General features: G+C 36.7%; 2 protein-coding genes across 4 annotated transcripts; one reads left to right on the top strand and one right to left on the bottom strand.

The window, feature by feature from the left end:
- The first annotated feature begins 3382 nt into the window (after positions 1-3382).
- Positions 3383-8162, top strand: LOC103490540 (uncharacterized). 2 transcript variants are annotated; one of them, XM_017045050.2, is made up of 11 exons: positions 3383-3737; positions 3866-4097; positions 4224-4283; positions 4701-4868; positions 5565-5631; positions 6067-6293; positions 6410-6508; positions 6645-6678; positions 6848-6978; positions 7665-7742; positions 7830-8162. In XM_017045050.2, exons 2-11 carry the CDS (start codon positions 3891-3893, stop codon positions 7884-7886), a joined length of 1128 nt encoding a protein of 375 aa, XP_016900539.2. In that variant the 5' UTR covers positions 3383-3737; positions 3866-3890; the 3' UTR covers positions 7887-8162. The 2 variants fall into 2 exon arrangements, with proteins under 2 accessions (XP_016900539.2, XP_008448308.2); XM_008450086.3 differs by having other exon boundaries at positions 3435-3737; positions 6070-6293.
- On the bottom strand, positions 8073-12704 carry LOC103490541 (switch 2). 2 transcript variants are annotated; one of them, XM_017045049.2, is made up of 9 exons: positions 12151-12704; positions 11738-11844; positions 10370-11285; positions 9828-10075; positions 9562-9688; positions 9213-9488; positions 8888-9131; positions 8646-8745; positions 8073-8556 (listed from the first exon to the last, which is right to left on the bottom strand). In XM_017045049.2, the coding sequence occupies exons 1-9, from the start codon at positions 12541-12543 to the stop codon at positions 8538-8540; spliced, it is 2430 nt and encodes an 809-aa protein (XP_016900538.2). In that variant the 5' UTR covers positions 12544-12704; the 3' UTR covers positions 8073-8537. The 2 variants fall into 2 exon arrangements, with proteins under 2 accessions (XP_016900538.2, XP_008448309.2); XM_008450087.3 differs by lacking the exon at positions 8646-8745.
- Between the last annotated feature and the right edge of the window lie 2582 nt (positions 12705-15286).

Below are 15286 nucleotides of genomic sequence, written 5' to 3'. Positions count from 1 at the left end.
ATTAATCTGTTGTGAGTTATTTGTTTACACCGACCACACTTATGCAATTTCGAAGCTTCACCAACACTTGGAATCCTTTTTTTCTTCGGTCGACCAACTCTTTTGACTACTTTCGGAGGTAAAACAGTCATATGTACGCAGTCTTCGCTTGTCTTCCAATCTGACTGATTCCCAACTGGGTAGACGGCCTCCGCATATGCAGCCAACAAACATTCATTAGTGTAATAATTAGCACATATTTGTTGTCATCATGTTATATCGTCTTCTTGGGCAGTGAACACGAGACCACCGTGCTATTCCAACATCATTTAAATATTTCCCTGAACCATTAGGAAATGCAAGAAGATGTCTCCACGCTTCTACAAACGTTGATTCACGATATGTTCTTGATGCATTATAAAACAAAGTAGCAACTGTGTCATTCTTATATTTATCATGAAAATTTTGACTCAAATGTTGGTCACAAAGGCCGTGGAATGCAAAGGGGAAAACTGATGAAATACCCTTGGAGAAGCATGTTTTCCGATCTGTCACAGAAGCCTAGATTAGGCACCTCCCCTAGTGCACCTTTCAATTTTTCTAAGAACCACTGTATTGAGTCATCTGTTTCTCTATCAACTACTCCAAAGGCTAGAGGATAGATCTGATTGTTACCATCTAAGCAAACGGCCACTATCAACTGACCCCGATATTTGTTCTTAAGAAATGTTCCGTCCATGACTATGACCGGTCTAATGCAATTTAAGAATCCTCTAACACATGGACCAACAACCATAAAAAGATATTTAAAGAAACGATCATCTTCGAGTTCCATGTGAAATATTGTACCTGGATTTGTAAATTTGAGTGCTTCACCATATCTACGCAAAAGATTATATGACTCTTCAGGAGACCCTCGCACTCATTCATATGCATTTTCTCTGGCACGCCATGCTTTCTCATAACTCATATTTATGCCATAGTCTTGCCTTATGTCTTCTATGATATCACGTGGTTTGTATATGCGACCAGCTCCCTTGAATTTGGACTTTATTAATTCTCCAACAACCCAAGATTTTGCTTACCTATGGTCACGATTCAAAAACTCAAGAGAACATGAATGAACTTTCACATACTTTTTAATCTTGAATATATTTGAATCCTTCAGTCTAACTGCTCGCAATCTCCAACCACACTTGTTATCGATGCATCTAACGAAAAGAAACTCTTTTGTAGACCTTTTTACTACAAACTGAAAAAAAATTTCATTGCCAACACACTTAATCTCATTGACAAATCTCTCTTGCAAAAAAAGATTTGTCCTACATCCAACTCTTCACTTGTACAGCTTTCTTCGGACCAACCACTTCCTTTTGTCTTCAACTTCCGACTAGAGGAGTTGTAGTCAACTTTACCTTTTCCTTTGCAATCTTTTGTAGGAGCAACTCTTTGTTCTGGGATGTCAAACAATTCATTGTACATCTCAACTGACTTCCATGTAAAAGTATCATCTTTTGAATGATAAGACTCATATAATTTCCATATAGCCGAATTGGTCCCTATCATGTTATCACACAAGCCAACCTGAACTTCACCAATATCAACTTCATTCTCATCTAATGTATCCATTCCAATTGGAGGATGAGGGTTTAAATTTTGAACTTGGTTGCTCCCAGATACTGAATTGTAATATTTGTTTAACACTTTCATGCTTCAGTTGCTTGTAGGCTCAAATGATAGGTATAGGGGGACCTCCAATAGATTTTCACTAAGAATATAAAATTTCAAATCACGGTCATTGCTTAACTCAAATGGAGGAGCTTCCTTTTTCCCTTTTATCTCATATATACATCTTATCTTTATGTCGAACTTTGTAGGGTCAACTTCTGCAAGGTCATATAATTCATACTATAAATCTTTGTGTGTTATTTCTTTACTGACAACAATGCCTTTTAACACTCCTCCTTCATATTTTCTTCGTCCCTCATCCCATGCACCACCGTGACGCACTAAAATTCGAACATGTGCCATCCTTAAACTACCTTAAGTAGTTTTGTATCTTCAAAAATTGATTTGAACTTAAGAACCTACAAGATGCGTGCAAGATGTAAAGAAATAACAAAAATAACTGCAAGATGTGTGCGAGTCTAAGAGAGTTACTAAACATGCAAAGAATAGCTCTAAATGGAGTAGGAGGTGTACCAATTTGATTTTCAAATAAAAGTGAAGGTTTGGAACGTGCGAGATACGTGTGAGATAAAGCATGAGGGCCTAAGAGAGTTACTAAACATGCAAAGAATAGCTTTAAATGGATTAGGAGGTGTACCAAGTTGATTTTGAAATAAATAGTGAAAGTTTGGAACGTGCGAGATACGTGCGAGATAAAGCATAAGGGCCTAAGGGAGTTACTAAACATGCAAAGAATAGCTCTAAATAGATTAGGAGGTGTACAAATTTCATTTTGAAATAAATAGTGAAAGTTTGGAACGTGCGAGATACGTGTGAGATGTGTGCGAGATGTGTGCGAGATACGTGCGAGATAAAACATGAGGGCCTAAGAGAGTTACTAAACATGAAAATAATAGCTCTAAATGGATTAGGAGGTGTACCAATTTGATTTTGAAATAAATAGTGAAAGTTTGGAACGTGCGAGATGCGTGCGAGATGCGTGCGAGATAAAAAAAAATACGTGCGAGATAAAAAAAAGAAAACCTCTTTTCCTTCTATTCCTATTGCTTACTCCTCCTCTATTTAATCCAACTAAATCCTCATCCTCTAGTTCAATTCATTTTTCACTACCCATTGAACTTTCTAAGAACCTAAAACCAAACTTTGACTAAACTAATTTACAGCAAATAAGTCAAATTCAAAAAACCAGACAATTACGGATGAAAATAGCAACAAATACCCCAACCAAACATTTACTTACAGCAGATAAATTGAAAATCGGTTAGACATGAAACTCACCCAAATAAGAGAAAACGCTCGAAGTTGATTGAATGGTTCGAAGAGGAGCGATGAAATGCACTGGACAATGACCGACGAAGGGCAAGCAACGAAGGGTAAGCGATGAAGGGCAAGCGACGATGGACGGAGTAGGTTCAGGTGTTCTACGCGAAAGAAAAGAGAAGGAAAAGGGAACTATACGCGAAAGAGAAGGAATCGATCTTGGAGAGAAGGGAAAGCAAACGTGGAAGAGGGAAAGGAAAAGAAGGGTATTTTTGTCCATTCACACCCAAATTATCTTAAAAGTCTTTCTTTTGAAAACTTATGCCAAAAGTCATTTAAACCTCTTTTTTTAACCTATTTTTGGCAATTATGTTTTTTTTGGTAGGAAATGAAGAATAAAAGAAAGCTTTCGTGGGAGGGTTTTTTGTTTTGTTTTTTTTTTTTTTTTAACTTTTCATAGTTCTGAAACAATTTTTTAAGAAGTAATACAAAAAATCTACGGCCCCTTCAGGTCTATTTTTCGTAATTCCCTTAGCAATTGACTGCAAAAATTTCAAAATTGCGAGAAAAAATAAAAATTAAGTTGGGGCCTTCAGTCCTGCCAGTGAGCAAGCCGTCGGAGTTCGCGGCGGCGTCTGGATTCTGTCGTCGCCATCGTTGTCGACCTCGCGCTTACCCTTGAAGGTTGATTGGCTGATTGTCGAAGTTTCTCGTGAGGCGATTCGCCCTTACGGCCTTACCATCAGAGCCTGCCTTCTGAGGTCGTGAGGTCTAAGCCCTACCCAATTTGCCAGGCTGAAGTCGAATGCGTGAGTTGATATTTAATGCAGGATTAGGGCTGAGTTTCTGAAAGAAGGAACATTACTCTTCACCTTCAAAGTCCTAAAACTCTACAAATTTAAAATTTTTGTCTTATTTTTTGTTGACAATTTCCCAGACTTGAGTCACAGAGCGGTGTGATCATGGAAGCAGGACGCGTAAAGGGAACAGTGACGCCGTTATCCTCCTTATTTCCGGCTCAGGATGCCCGCAAGGCTGCGTCGCGCGTCCAAGCTGCGATTTCTGAGAACCAGAGGAAGCTCGAGCAACTCCAAGGATTCATAACTGATAACGATAATATGATCAAGCTCGTCCAGAAATTACCTGAAGAGCTTCACCATGAAGTTATGGTACTTTTGCTGTTTCCTTTGTGTTGGGCGTTTGTTGTGATGGAAAAAGAAAATTATGTTTGATTGAGATACTGGGGATCTTTTGGTGAATTTATTTGTGGGTTCGATGTGATTGTTGTTTTGAAGGTTCCATTTGGGAAGGCAGCGTTTTTCCCCGGGCGTTTGATTCATACGAACGAGTTTCTGGTAATGTATTGTATATTTGTACTATTTATAAGTAACTTCTTACGAACTTATCCTCTTATTGGTTGATAAGAAGGGGACAAGGATATTATGCGCCTATGAATTCATTAAGTAGATGTTCCTGTTGGTTTTCAAGTAGTAAAAGCTTTTTTTGTGGAGCACATGGGACTTGGTCCTAACGGTCTTCTTCTCTTCTGTTCATTAGCCTAACGATCTTTACTCTCTACGTACGTTGTTAGAGTCCCTTGTAGAACTTTTTAACTTTAAGGGAAAAAGAGCAAATTACTGGGTTAAGGCGATCACTGTTTATATTTTGATTACTAAATTGGAAATGTTTGTGGCCGAGTTCTGGACAGAATATGTGGAAAGGTTTTCTTTTCAAGACATCAAGTTGAGTACCAGACTTAAATCCAAGTGCAGGTTCTTCTCGGGGAAGGTTATTATGCTGAGAGAACATCCAAACAAACAGTGGAGATTTTGAAAAGGAGAGGTAAGGCTTTGGATTCTCAAGTTGATTCTCTGAAGGCCACGATGGATAATCTTAAAGCCGAGGCCTCATTTTTTGATGCTACAGCTTCTGAGGCTGAGGTACGTTTAGCAATCAATTGGTTAGCCATACCATAATGTGAAGTTAGTAAAAGATTTATTGTTTTTATCTTTAGCACTGAAATTTTAATTTCTTGTTCAAAGCCTTGGATATTATTTGTAAGGTAGAAGTATTTTCTCCCTTAGAGAGAGAGAGAGAGAGAGAGAGAGAGAGAGGGAAAGGTTGAATAGTTTAGAGCGGATAAGAATTATGAATTTATGAGCTATACTTGGGAATCACGTTTGCAGTTAAGTTTCTTGTATGATAGGATTAAATTTTATTTCTCTTTTAAAATGACTAGAATATAGTGGTTGATGTTCTGAGAGAAACGAAGAAAAGGAGAACGAACAATCTTGGATGTTAAAAATAGATGAACAGCGTGAAACTAATATTTAAGGATCTCTGCTCAACAAGTTTGATAATTTGCATGGATGCAATTGAATGGAAACTACTATTATGGTTTCTCTTTCTTATTCAACAAATACTTGTTTTTAAAGTCCTGCACGACATTATTGACATGTGAAAAAAAAATTATAATAAAGTAACTCTAATTGGCTTGAATTAAAACTAGAAAAAAGAGTCATTACAAAGGTATCTTGGCCTTGAGCTTTACCTAGAAGCCAGTACGTGTACTTTTGCTATTTGGAATAAATTCTCATACAATTTTCGTTTTGATGTTCATTTTATATTTCTATCAGGAGGGTCTAGTCGAGATAAAGGAGGAATATGTGGAAGAAAACTTTTGCGAGCAGGAATTGACATCAGGTCGGTTCTTATACCTTTCCCTCCTTTTGCTGCTGTATTATGTTTTGGTTGAGACTTCAATGGTAAAGAGCTTAAGACTTCCTGGTGATAGAGTTTTCCTTCCAGTTAATCTTGGGTTGAATGTGTGAGTTAAGCTGAAATTTGACTTTGTTCCAATTTGACTTTCTTCATCTCCATCCTATTATTTATGAATTATCTCAGGATTGACAAATTGGCATTGTAAGACACGTGAGGCCTTGTGTACCGCATTGCACAAATGAATAATTGTATGGCACATTTGAATAATTGTATGGCACATATGAATAATTGTACTTAGCTTTTGCTGTTGTCACCTCCTTTGTGTGCACACCATAATTGCGTTTGAATATTTATAAGAACTACTTGTAAGTACAGGTAAAACCAGTGAATTACAATGATGTTAATATTTCTTTTCAGAAGTGAACAAGCAAGATGTTACTAGAGTTTCTGGAGTTGACGAGGCAAAGATTGCAGAAATCGATGCAGAATATGCCCGTATGATGGCCAGATTCGACGAACTTGAGAAGGAAGAAGAACTTGCTGCCGCAAATGGCAACAAAAGTGATGATGAGGATGAGGAAGAGAAAGAAACTCCAAATCAATCTTTAGAGAAGTTTTATGATGATAAGCAGAGCTATTCAGAGGTAGTGTCAGCATTAAATGCCTTAGAGATTTGAAACTCATTGAAAAACATTGTCATCAACAAACTTACTGTATCATTAACCATTTCTGATGATTGCTTTCTTTGAAACATTTTCAGGGAAGTACATCTGCGTGGCTGAGGGATGAAAATGTAAGCAGTAAAGAGCTACTGGATAAGTATCAGAAACAACAAGAGGCTTCTACCAATCCATCAAATGTGACCAACATCTTATTTGATCATTTTTTGCTTTGCCGTTTATTATTAATTTACTGTGTATTTTGGTTATTTAGTGAATACGATTGATTTGTTAAAACAGCATTCAGTCCTAAAATATGTTCATTTTGTTATGCAGTGTTCAGGGCTGTCGGTACAATCGTCACCCAAAGGTTAGTCTTATCCTCTTTTTTTCCCTTCACTTGTCCAGTAACAAATGTAATTTGACATGTATTTGTCCAGATGATAAACTTATCTTATCCTTTCCAACTATAATTGTTAGAATGATTTCCCTAGTTTCCCAAAATAAAGTAAAGAATGGTTTCTCTGTCAACTTTTCAGAGGATGTAACAAGTGGCAACAGTTCTTTGACTCAGTCTCAGCGAGTGAGAAACCCTAATCCTGCTGCAAAGTCTGTAAAGTTTGCTGAAGTAAAAGAAAAGACTCAAACATTGCCTCCATCTACCAGTCAGGTACTTCAAAACTTTTTTATCATATCGAACTTGTAGGTTAAGAAGCACAAACACTTCAGTTTGAATAGCGTGTCTGTGTTTGACATGTGTCGGACATTTGAACACTTTAACACTTGGTGGACACCTATTGGATGCTTGCTAGTGCAACAAATGTATTAGACATGCATAGAACACAAGTAGACTAAAAAGACACATATGTCGGACATTTGAACACTTTAACACTTGGTGGACACCTATTGGACGCTTGCTAGTGCAACAAATGTATTAGACATGCATAGAACACAAGTAGACTAAAAAGACACATATATGACAATGATAATAACTTTTGAGCATGGAATATATCAAACTAAGTCTTTTAAGCATATAAATGCATCAATTCATTTACAATGAATTTTCTTTTACTACAAAAATGATATGTATATTTTAAAAATGAGTATTTTAATAAATGTGTCCTTGCCGTCTTGTGTCCTAGATTTTTAAAATATGGTGTGTCGCCGTGTCCATGTCGTGTCGTATTCATGTCTCGTATCCGTGTCTGTGCTTCTTAGCTTTTAGGTGTCCTGTTGGTCTTAAAATATGGATTTTCCCTTTAATTTTGAGACCGGTAATAGTTATTAGGTAACTTCAAGGCTAGTTATAATTTTCAGCTTCATTAATCTATTTTGTGCCCTTCCACTCGGGTGTAGGCTTTCACAGGATCCATAATTGAGCGTCCTCCTATCATACCAAAAACTTCTAAACAAGAAACAGAAACTCCATTGCAGGTGAGTTTGCTTAGTTTACACCATTTTTATTGCCATCATTTTATTTGTAATCATTGATGCAAAAGCTAATCACTTCTGATTTGACAGCCTTCTGGTTCTCAACCTTCCAAACCAGTATCCAGATTCAAGATGCAAAGAAGATAGTGAACTGTCACTATAATATCATACTTGAAAATGTATCTTAAAGTTTTGTCAGCGATTGATTTTGTTTGCTAGTTCAGATAAAATTTTGTCTCGTTCTTTATGCCTTGATCCAGTTCTCCAACAGTATTAACTAAAGGGATCAACATTGCCTTTAGATAGTAAGGGGCAGAAAAAATGACACTCTAATTAACAATACTAAATTTATGTTATGGAACAATTACGATGATTCTCTTTATAACAAAATCCTAAGTGCTACACCAGTTGTAGTTTAAAATACTATCACTTTACATTTAACTATTGCTTTTACAATGAACTTTAGTTGAAACCCACGTGGGGAGGGCAACTCAGCCATTTGGTATCTTTTCCTTTCTCCTCCTGTAGTCTTCAAGTACTTTCTGCCTTTGCATTGGGTTTGCAGATAGTAACCATTTGCTGAATTCCAACTCGCCCATTCCCACAAATTCAGCAAGAATACGATACTGGATCTTCTTACGGTCCATGGATGAAGACAAATCATCTCTCTCACTAATATCATCTAGTTTCCTTTTCTTTATCCCTGGAACGTGTGGCTGCCTGGGTGTACAATTTTGATCTACTGGCAGGGCCATTTTAACTTGTGTTTCAGGTCCAGAATTCACTATGTCTTCATTTCTATGGGCATATACAATACCTACAAAACAATTATCTTCAAATATAAAGACTTGCATGTTACTAAATGTTTAGAGCTCTTGGTTTACCCAAAAAAATTTGTTAGAGCACCTGAGAAAACAAAGTTGGGTCAAACCAGCCCACAAGTCAAGATTCTGATATCTAAACATACTGACAAAGAAATTTCTGATGTATTTACTGACAAGTAAGCCTGAAAAGGTGCTCCGACCCAGGATCATGTTAGATTATGACCAGGTTAGTTTGTGCCTAAAATAACTTTGGTGGAAAAATCTAATAACTCATGATCAGAACCAAAGATGCAGGGGAATTGGCTGACAAAAAGAGGAATTTACCCAGGTCTTCAAGCATAGGCTTATTCGTGGTAGTCTTTGCTGGATGGGTTGGCTTCTCATTGGTTTTTCCAGAAGGAACAGAAGATCCAGCGTTGGAGGTATTCTGGTCTGTGTTTGAGGCAAGCCCTTCACTTGTTTCTTTTTCCTCGTGCATCTCAATGATCTCACTAGTGAAGAGCTTATCCGACAGGTCTGAGAACAAATTGCAGATACCAAAAAGCTCACCTTGGAATTCTTTACAATCCTGAAAATTTTCCCACTAGTGTTACATGGGTGGGGAGAAGTTCTAACCATAAAACTGACTAGAAAATTTAAGTATATACACCTGAACACCTTCAAAATACCGCTTCTCCATTTTCCCAGAGACAGCAATATTTGATAACTGTTGTTTGTATACTTGGCGAGAGTATACGAGTTCTTCAAGTGAACCAGCAGCAAGAAGGCGGAAAACGACAACATGTCGTTTCTGCCCAAAGCGAAATGACCTATCCTGTGCCTGCAAATCTTGTGCAGGATTCCAGTTTGGATCGAAGATCACAACTCTGTTCGCACTCACAAGGTTCAATCCAAGGCCACCAGCTCTAGTAGATATTAGGAAAACCTACAAGGAAACATTTTAGAATCAGACCAATATTGAATTTCTTAGTGTAAAAACTTTGATTTTAAGAACTAACCTGCTTGCTCGGACTCGAGTTAAAGTCGTCAACAAGAGTTTGTCGCATGTTAGTTGGAGTGGAACCATCAAGTCTTGAGAATGAATAACCTTTACGTACAATAAACTTTTCTAGTATGTCCAGCATCCTTTATAACAGAAAAGTATGTTATTGACGCTGCTTTTCATAGGTCATTGAAATCCAAAAGAAGTTCAAAACTTCAAAGTGATAAGCTCCTCTAACTTTCTACAAATGATAATGAAAGTAGTTAATGTAAGCAATATAACCTGACTGAGTAACTGAATAGAAGAATCTTGTCACCCTGTGAAGTCCAAGAGGTTAATAATTTTTCCAGAGCTCGCATTTTACCACAATGTCTAACATCACTAAGGGCCATGAAGCTCTCGTTCTGAGCACTGCCTCCAACAAGATCAATATCAGAGCCATAGACTGCAGAAGCAAACTCTGCATCTCTCCTTTGCTTTTCAGGATCATCCTTTGGACTTGGTTTAATCAGTTCCAGATGGTTGCTTATCTGAGAGTTATTTCAAACTTTTTAACACGTTTGGCCACTTGCAATTAAAAATTACACAACACAAAACACGTTGAACTTTTGGAATGAAAAGAGAATTTATGCTTTGACACAGCACATAACCAAAGCTGTGGAGTGTAATTTGGGAGTTATCTTGCATCCACTTCTCATTCTACTACTTCAGTAACTCCATATCCTTATAGTGCAATTTCTCATTTTTCAACTCAAAAAGAAAACATAGAAATCAAATCAGTCAAGCAACCATTGTAATGGTCAAACAAGTGAAACAGATATTACCTGTTGAAGTTTGACAAGGCAAGGAAGAACAATACAGAAAGGGCATGAATCACAACCCTCTGGATTGTCTCTATGTAGGTAAGGCCAGATAATTCCATTCGGTACAGTCCTTTTGCAACACTCTGCTTGGGTGAGAGGGCTCCCACAGCCACAAGGAAGGTCTTTATTAATAAGGCATTGGATATCTGGAAGTTGTAACATTCTTCTATAAACCCTTTTCTGCAATTCGCTCATGGCACAAAAAACAACATTATCTTCCTTTCCCAACATAAGATGCCCAATAGTCTCTTGCTTTGTCCTTCTTAGCATATATTTATGAAGAACGGCAGCTAAATGCTGTTTTCTTTCATCAGCAATCCTTATGAATCTTTCAGGAGCAGTTGATCTTTGGCCATGCTTGAGGGGTTCATCAAAGAACTCGCGGAAATGTTCTCGAGTACCCAAGGATCCAGGTGCAACCAAATCAAAGAGATTAAATAGTTCCATAATTTTGTTCTGCATTATAGTTCCAGTAAGACCAAAGCGCTTCAAGGTTTTTATTCCTGCACATGCACTGTAGAGTTTTGATTTCTCATTCTTAAGCCGGTGAGCCTCATCGATGATCAAAATCTCCCATTTGACCTCCGACAGAATGCCACCATGGATTCGGTATGTATCAAAGCTTGTGATAAGTACCTCTATAGCACCTGCTTCTAGTTTATCATAAATCAAGTCACGGTTTGTTCCATGATAAACTGCAACACTGAACTTTGCCCATTTTGAGAACTCATTCTCCCAATTATGAATTACCGAAGTGGGGGATACTATTAGTACAGGATCCTTTTTCTTTCCACAAGTTTCCTTCTGGATCCCATCTCCATCTTTGGCGTACACAGCAGCCAGGAAAGCAATAGTTTGAATGGTCTTTCCAAGCCCCCTGATAACATTTCAGAATATAAGGAACAGTTACATCGTAGCACCAAAATTATATATGTTTTCAGACAAGAAAGTAAAAATTTAAAATTACGAACTCCCATCAACATAAGTATCATAGACCAAAGTATAGCAAATACATCATAAATGTGTATTTAATTAAACATAGGCATCTAACGTAAATAGATAAGTCTAACAAGGTTCAAGCTTACTTCTAAGTTCTAACCCCAAATTAAAGTTTTGTTTAACAAAAGTTAAAAGTTAAATACTTGTAACATCAACATGTTTCTACGTGTTACTTGAGGTGTCTTCACTTCCATTCCTAGGTTACAGAAAAACAACGATCAACCGAAATGTGGAATATATCAGATCACAGGGTTAGTCAGTATTGGGAAGTACATGTGAAACAAAAAGAACTAGAACTAGAAAGCTCAGATAGGATATTTTTATACATACATGTCATCTCCAAGAATGCCTCCATGGCCGTTCTTGTATAAACCATACAAGAATTTGACTCCTTCTCTTTGATGTTCAAGTAACCTACAATTGATAGATGGAGGTACCTGCAACCAATTAAAGGCAAAAAAGAGAAATTCATTCGCTCATTGAAGTTTTACCTAGTAGACTTAAAACAGAAAATAGACAAAAATCTGGTTATATTCAAACGTAATCATTAGGAAAGTCTAACATTCAAAACGAAGCATCGCCCCACCCGACGTTAGAGGTAGGTTATAAGATCCTCATACCCATTTCAACCTTCTCCCCTCTGCTCAAAACTGTACAATTGGTTACCTCAACCTATAAAATTTAAATTCAAGACGAAGAACTAACTACCAATCGCCTAGAATTACTGAGGAAAAATAAAAAACCTGTACGAGAGGAAAATCATCCTTCGATGACAAAATCAAAGGTTCGAGTAGGCCTGTATGATCAAACTGGAACAGACCCAATTCGCTTCTCTTCTTCGACAAGTCTGGTTCTGGCACCTCCACTCCATTCTCTTCCTCTTCCTCTTCCCCTGTCGTAAATCTAATCCGAGTCAGCTGGTTTTGACACTGTGTTCGATTTTCAGGCGTGGGAAATGAATCCTGTAGGCGCAGAAGCTGCAAAGAGAGAGAGGATTTGGGGGGTTTTCGAAGAAAATTAACCCCAGATCCTTGGAAGAATGAGGGGTTTGAAGAAATGGGAGAAGTGGGTGCAGAGGCCGATGACGAGAGGCTTTTGCAGGGTTTAAGGGTCTCTTTCAAAGTCTGAAACGACATCAAAGTGGTTGAGTTTGCAATAAATTGGGTGAGACGATCGCTTGATTCTTGATTTCGGAGAACGATGACCTAAATATTTCATTGTTCCGGCGATCAACACACCGAACGACAACCGCCATACGAGTCTATCTCTGCCACGTCCGATTGTGATTTGACGACGCTAACTTAATTTTATATAATTGATAATCAAACCCAAAAATATTTACTGTGTTTATTCATCTCCTCTATTTTTTCGTATTATTACTTCTCTTTATTCGTATCTTCTTCTCACGATTTCTTCATTTTCTCTTTCAATTTTTTTTCCTTCGTCATCTCTCATATTCTTTCTTTTTTATTGGTAGAGGATACTACTGTATATGTACTAATATCTAAACGATCCTGGTACAAGGATCGTGTACTAAGATCGTTTACATTTGTTACAAGATCGTTTAAATTTGACACAAGATCCTTTACCAATATCTAAAAGATCATATGCAATATCTAAAAGATCGTATACAATATCTAAATTATCATTTACCAATATCTAAACGATATTAGTTTTGAAGAGATAAAGAGACATCCTTATTCTCTGAAAATTTCATTTTGATTTGTGGGAATTAAAATTAGAAAAGAGAATTAATTTTTTAGGGAGTAAATATTTTTTGAGAGAATTGCAAAGGTATCATGATCACACTACTTGCTGTACCCTTACCTCCTCGAAGTTAAAGAAAACATGGGACATGTGGGAAAAACCACACACATTTTCTATTAAATAAATTAAATTAATATCAATATTTAAAATAATTAATAATTAATTAAATGGTTAATTTTCATAAATATAACAAGACAATAAAATATAATAAAATATTTATGACATGTGTAATAAAATAAAAAAGCCCATGATATTTTCATAAATTCTAGGTTTGCCCTTGAATATTGCGGGAGATTTTTCACCTTTTTTTTCTTCTTTGTGATTTATTATCTCCTCTTTATATTATTACTTCTTCTTCATATTCCTACTTGTTCGTGATTTTTTGATTTTCTCTTCTAAAATTTCTTTCTTCTTTGTCATCTCTCCTATATTTTCTTTTTCAGATCTAAACAATCATGTACCAAATCTAAACGATATTGATACACAATCTTATACTAAATTTAAATGATCTTGGTATATGATCGTGAACCAAGATTGTTTAGATTTGGTACATATGGTCATTTAGATCTTGGTACGCGATCATGTATTATTTTTTGCACGATTGTGTATCATGATCTTTTAAAAGAAGAATTACATGCGATAGTGATAACTTGTAGAAATACAAGTTATTATGGCCTTTTAGGTAGAACAATGGAGCAAAAATGCAAAATAATATGTCAAAACACGTAGCTTCTATCGCAAATTCATAAATATAAGTGAATACAACTTGCATAAATCTTCATGCTTGTTTCATCCTATTCTTTAGTGTTTAATCGCAAGATTATAAAAAGATAGTGAATCGCAAGAGGAGCACGTGCACAAGCTCTGAGATAAAAAAACTTGTCGTGCAACTAAATATCCCTAACCACATCATCACGCATTGAAGATTCAATAGCATACAAGAATGGTAGTTGGATCAGAGTTGATGTAACTTGATATGATTGCAATCGGCGCTGACGTGAAAAGAAAAATAGAAACTTTTCGCCTAAAGTAGTCTATAAAAAGGGCTCCTTACCATGTAAATTGGGAGGTTTGAACAAACTAAAACCTAGAGAGCTCCATGAGAGCCAGTGAAATGGATTAACCTCTCTGCCTTCTGTAAAAGATATTCCATCTCTTCTCCAGTCAATCCTGTAAGTAAGAGCTTAAAGAAAGATTATAGAGAGAAACCATTATCCTCTTTCCTCTAACTAGTAAAAGAACCAATGTATGAGTCTTGCTGAACATGGCCGAAGGCTTACATTCTCTAATACCATTTTCACCCCCTTTCAATTTATCATTTCTTTATTGTTCACGTGTTGAAGTGTTATAAGCAGTTTAAATTTGTGATAAGTGCTTGATACGAGATCTAACTTATAAGGATCATCACGTTTAATTGAGCTTTACTCCAGCGCTTGGTCAGCATTCGTCGCCAACTGCTCGAGAGAGTAGGTAGCAATGACATAGCTAAACGTGCATAGGAAGGAGTTTAGAAACAAACTCCATCCAGACAATTAAACCTCCATCATTTGTATCCCTAATGGAAAATAAGTGTGGTAACTTGACATCGAGCGGTGTCACCCTTAGAAGGAGGTAATATAACTTTCATAAGTTATGAAGTCTAGATCACTATCTTGTAATTCATCTTTATCATTTGCATCCCGAGAGGTGAGTAAGTGTGACATTTAGGCATTGGAAGGTGTTTGCCTTAATTAGAAGATGTTACTTGATTGCTATCGTGTCGAGACTACCACGTTACTTACTTGCATAATCGCAAAAGCTTTCCTTCGCACTTTCTTAATGCAAGTTAGTTTACTTTCCACTTTCCCCACTACTTTTTGTCACATTTACAGATTCTTTAGCGTAGATAGTAGTTTTACTGAACATACATTCATTTATTTTATACTGTATAGAAATGTAAGACCCGTAGTAAGATAAGAAGTAAAATTTGACTAAGTGTCCTAAAACAGGCGTTTTGGGTGGTCTATGTGAGAAGAAGTGGTTACTTCGTGAGAAGGGTTATGCAAGAAGACTTTTGAAAGGTTAGGCGATCAGAGTTTTTCGCGAAATAGAACTTGGTGAGAAGAAACAAGA

This window comes from Cucumis melo, chromosome 11 (assembly GCF_025177605.1).
Source record: "Cucumis melo cultivar AY chromosome 11, USDA_Cmelo_AY_1.0, whole genome shotgun sequence".
In the NCBI taxonomy this organism is placed as follows: domain Eukaryota; kingdom Viridiplantae; phylum Streptophyta; class Magnoliopsida; order Cucurbitales; family Cucurbitaceae; genus Cucumis; species Cucumis melo.
This window is presented reverse-complemented; position numbering and strand designations above follow the sequence as displayed.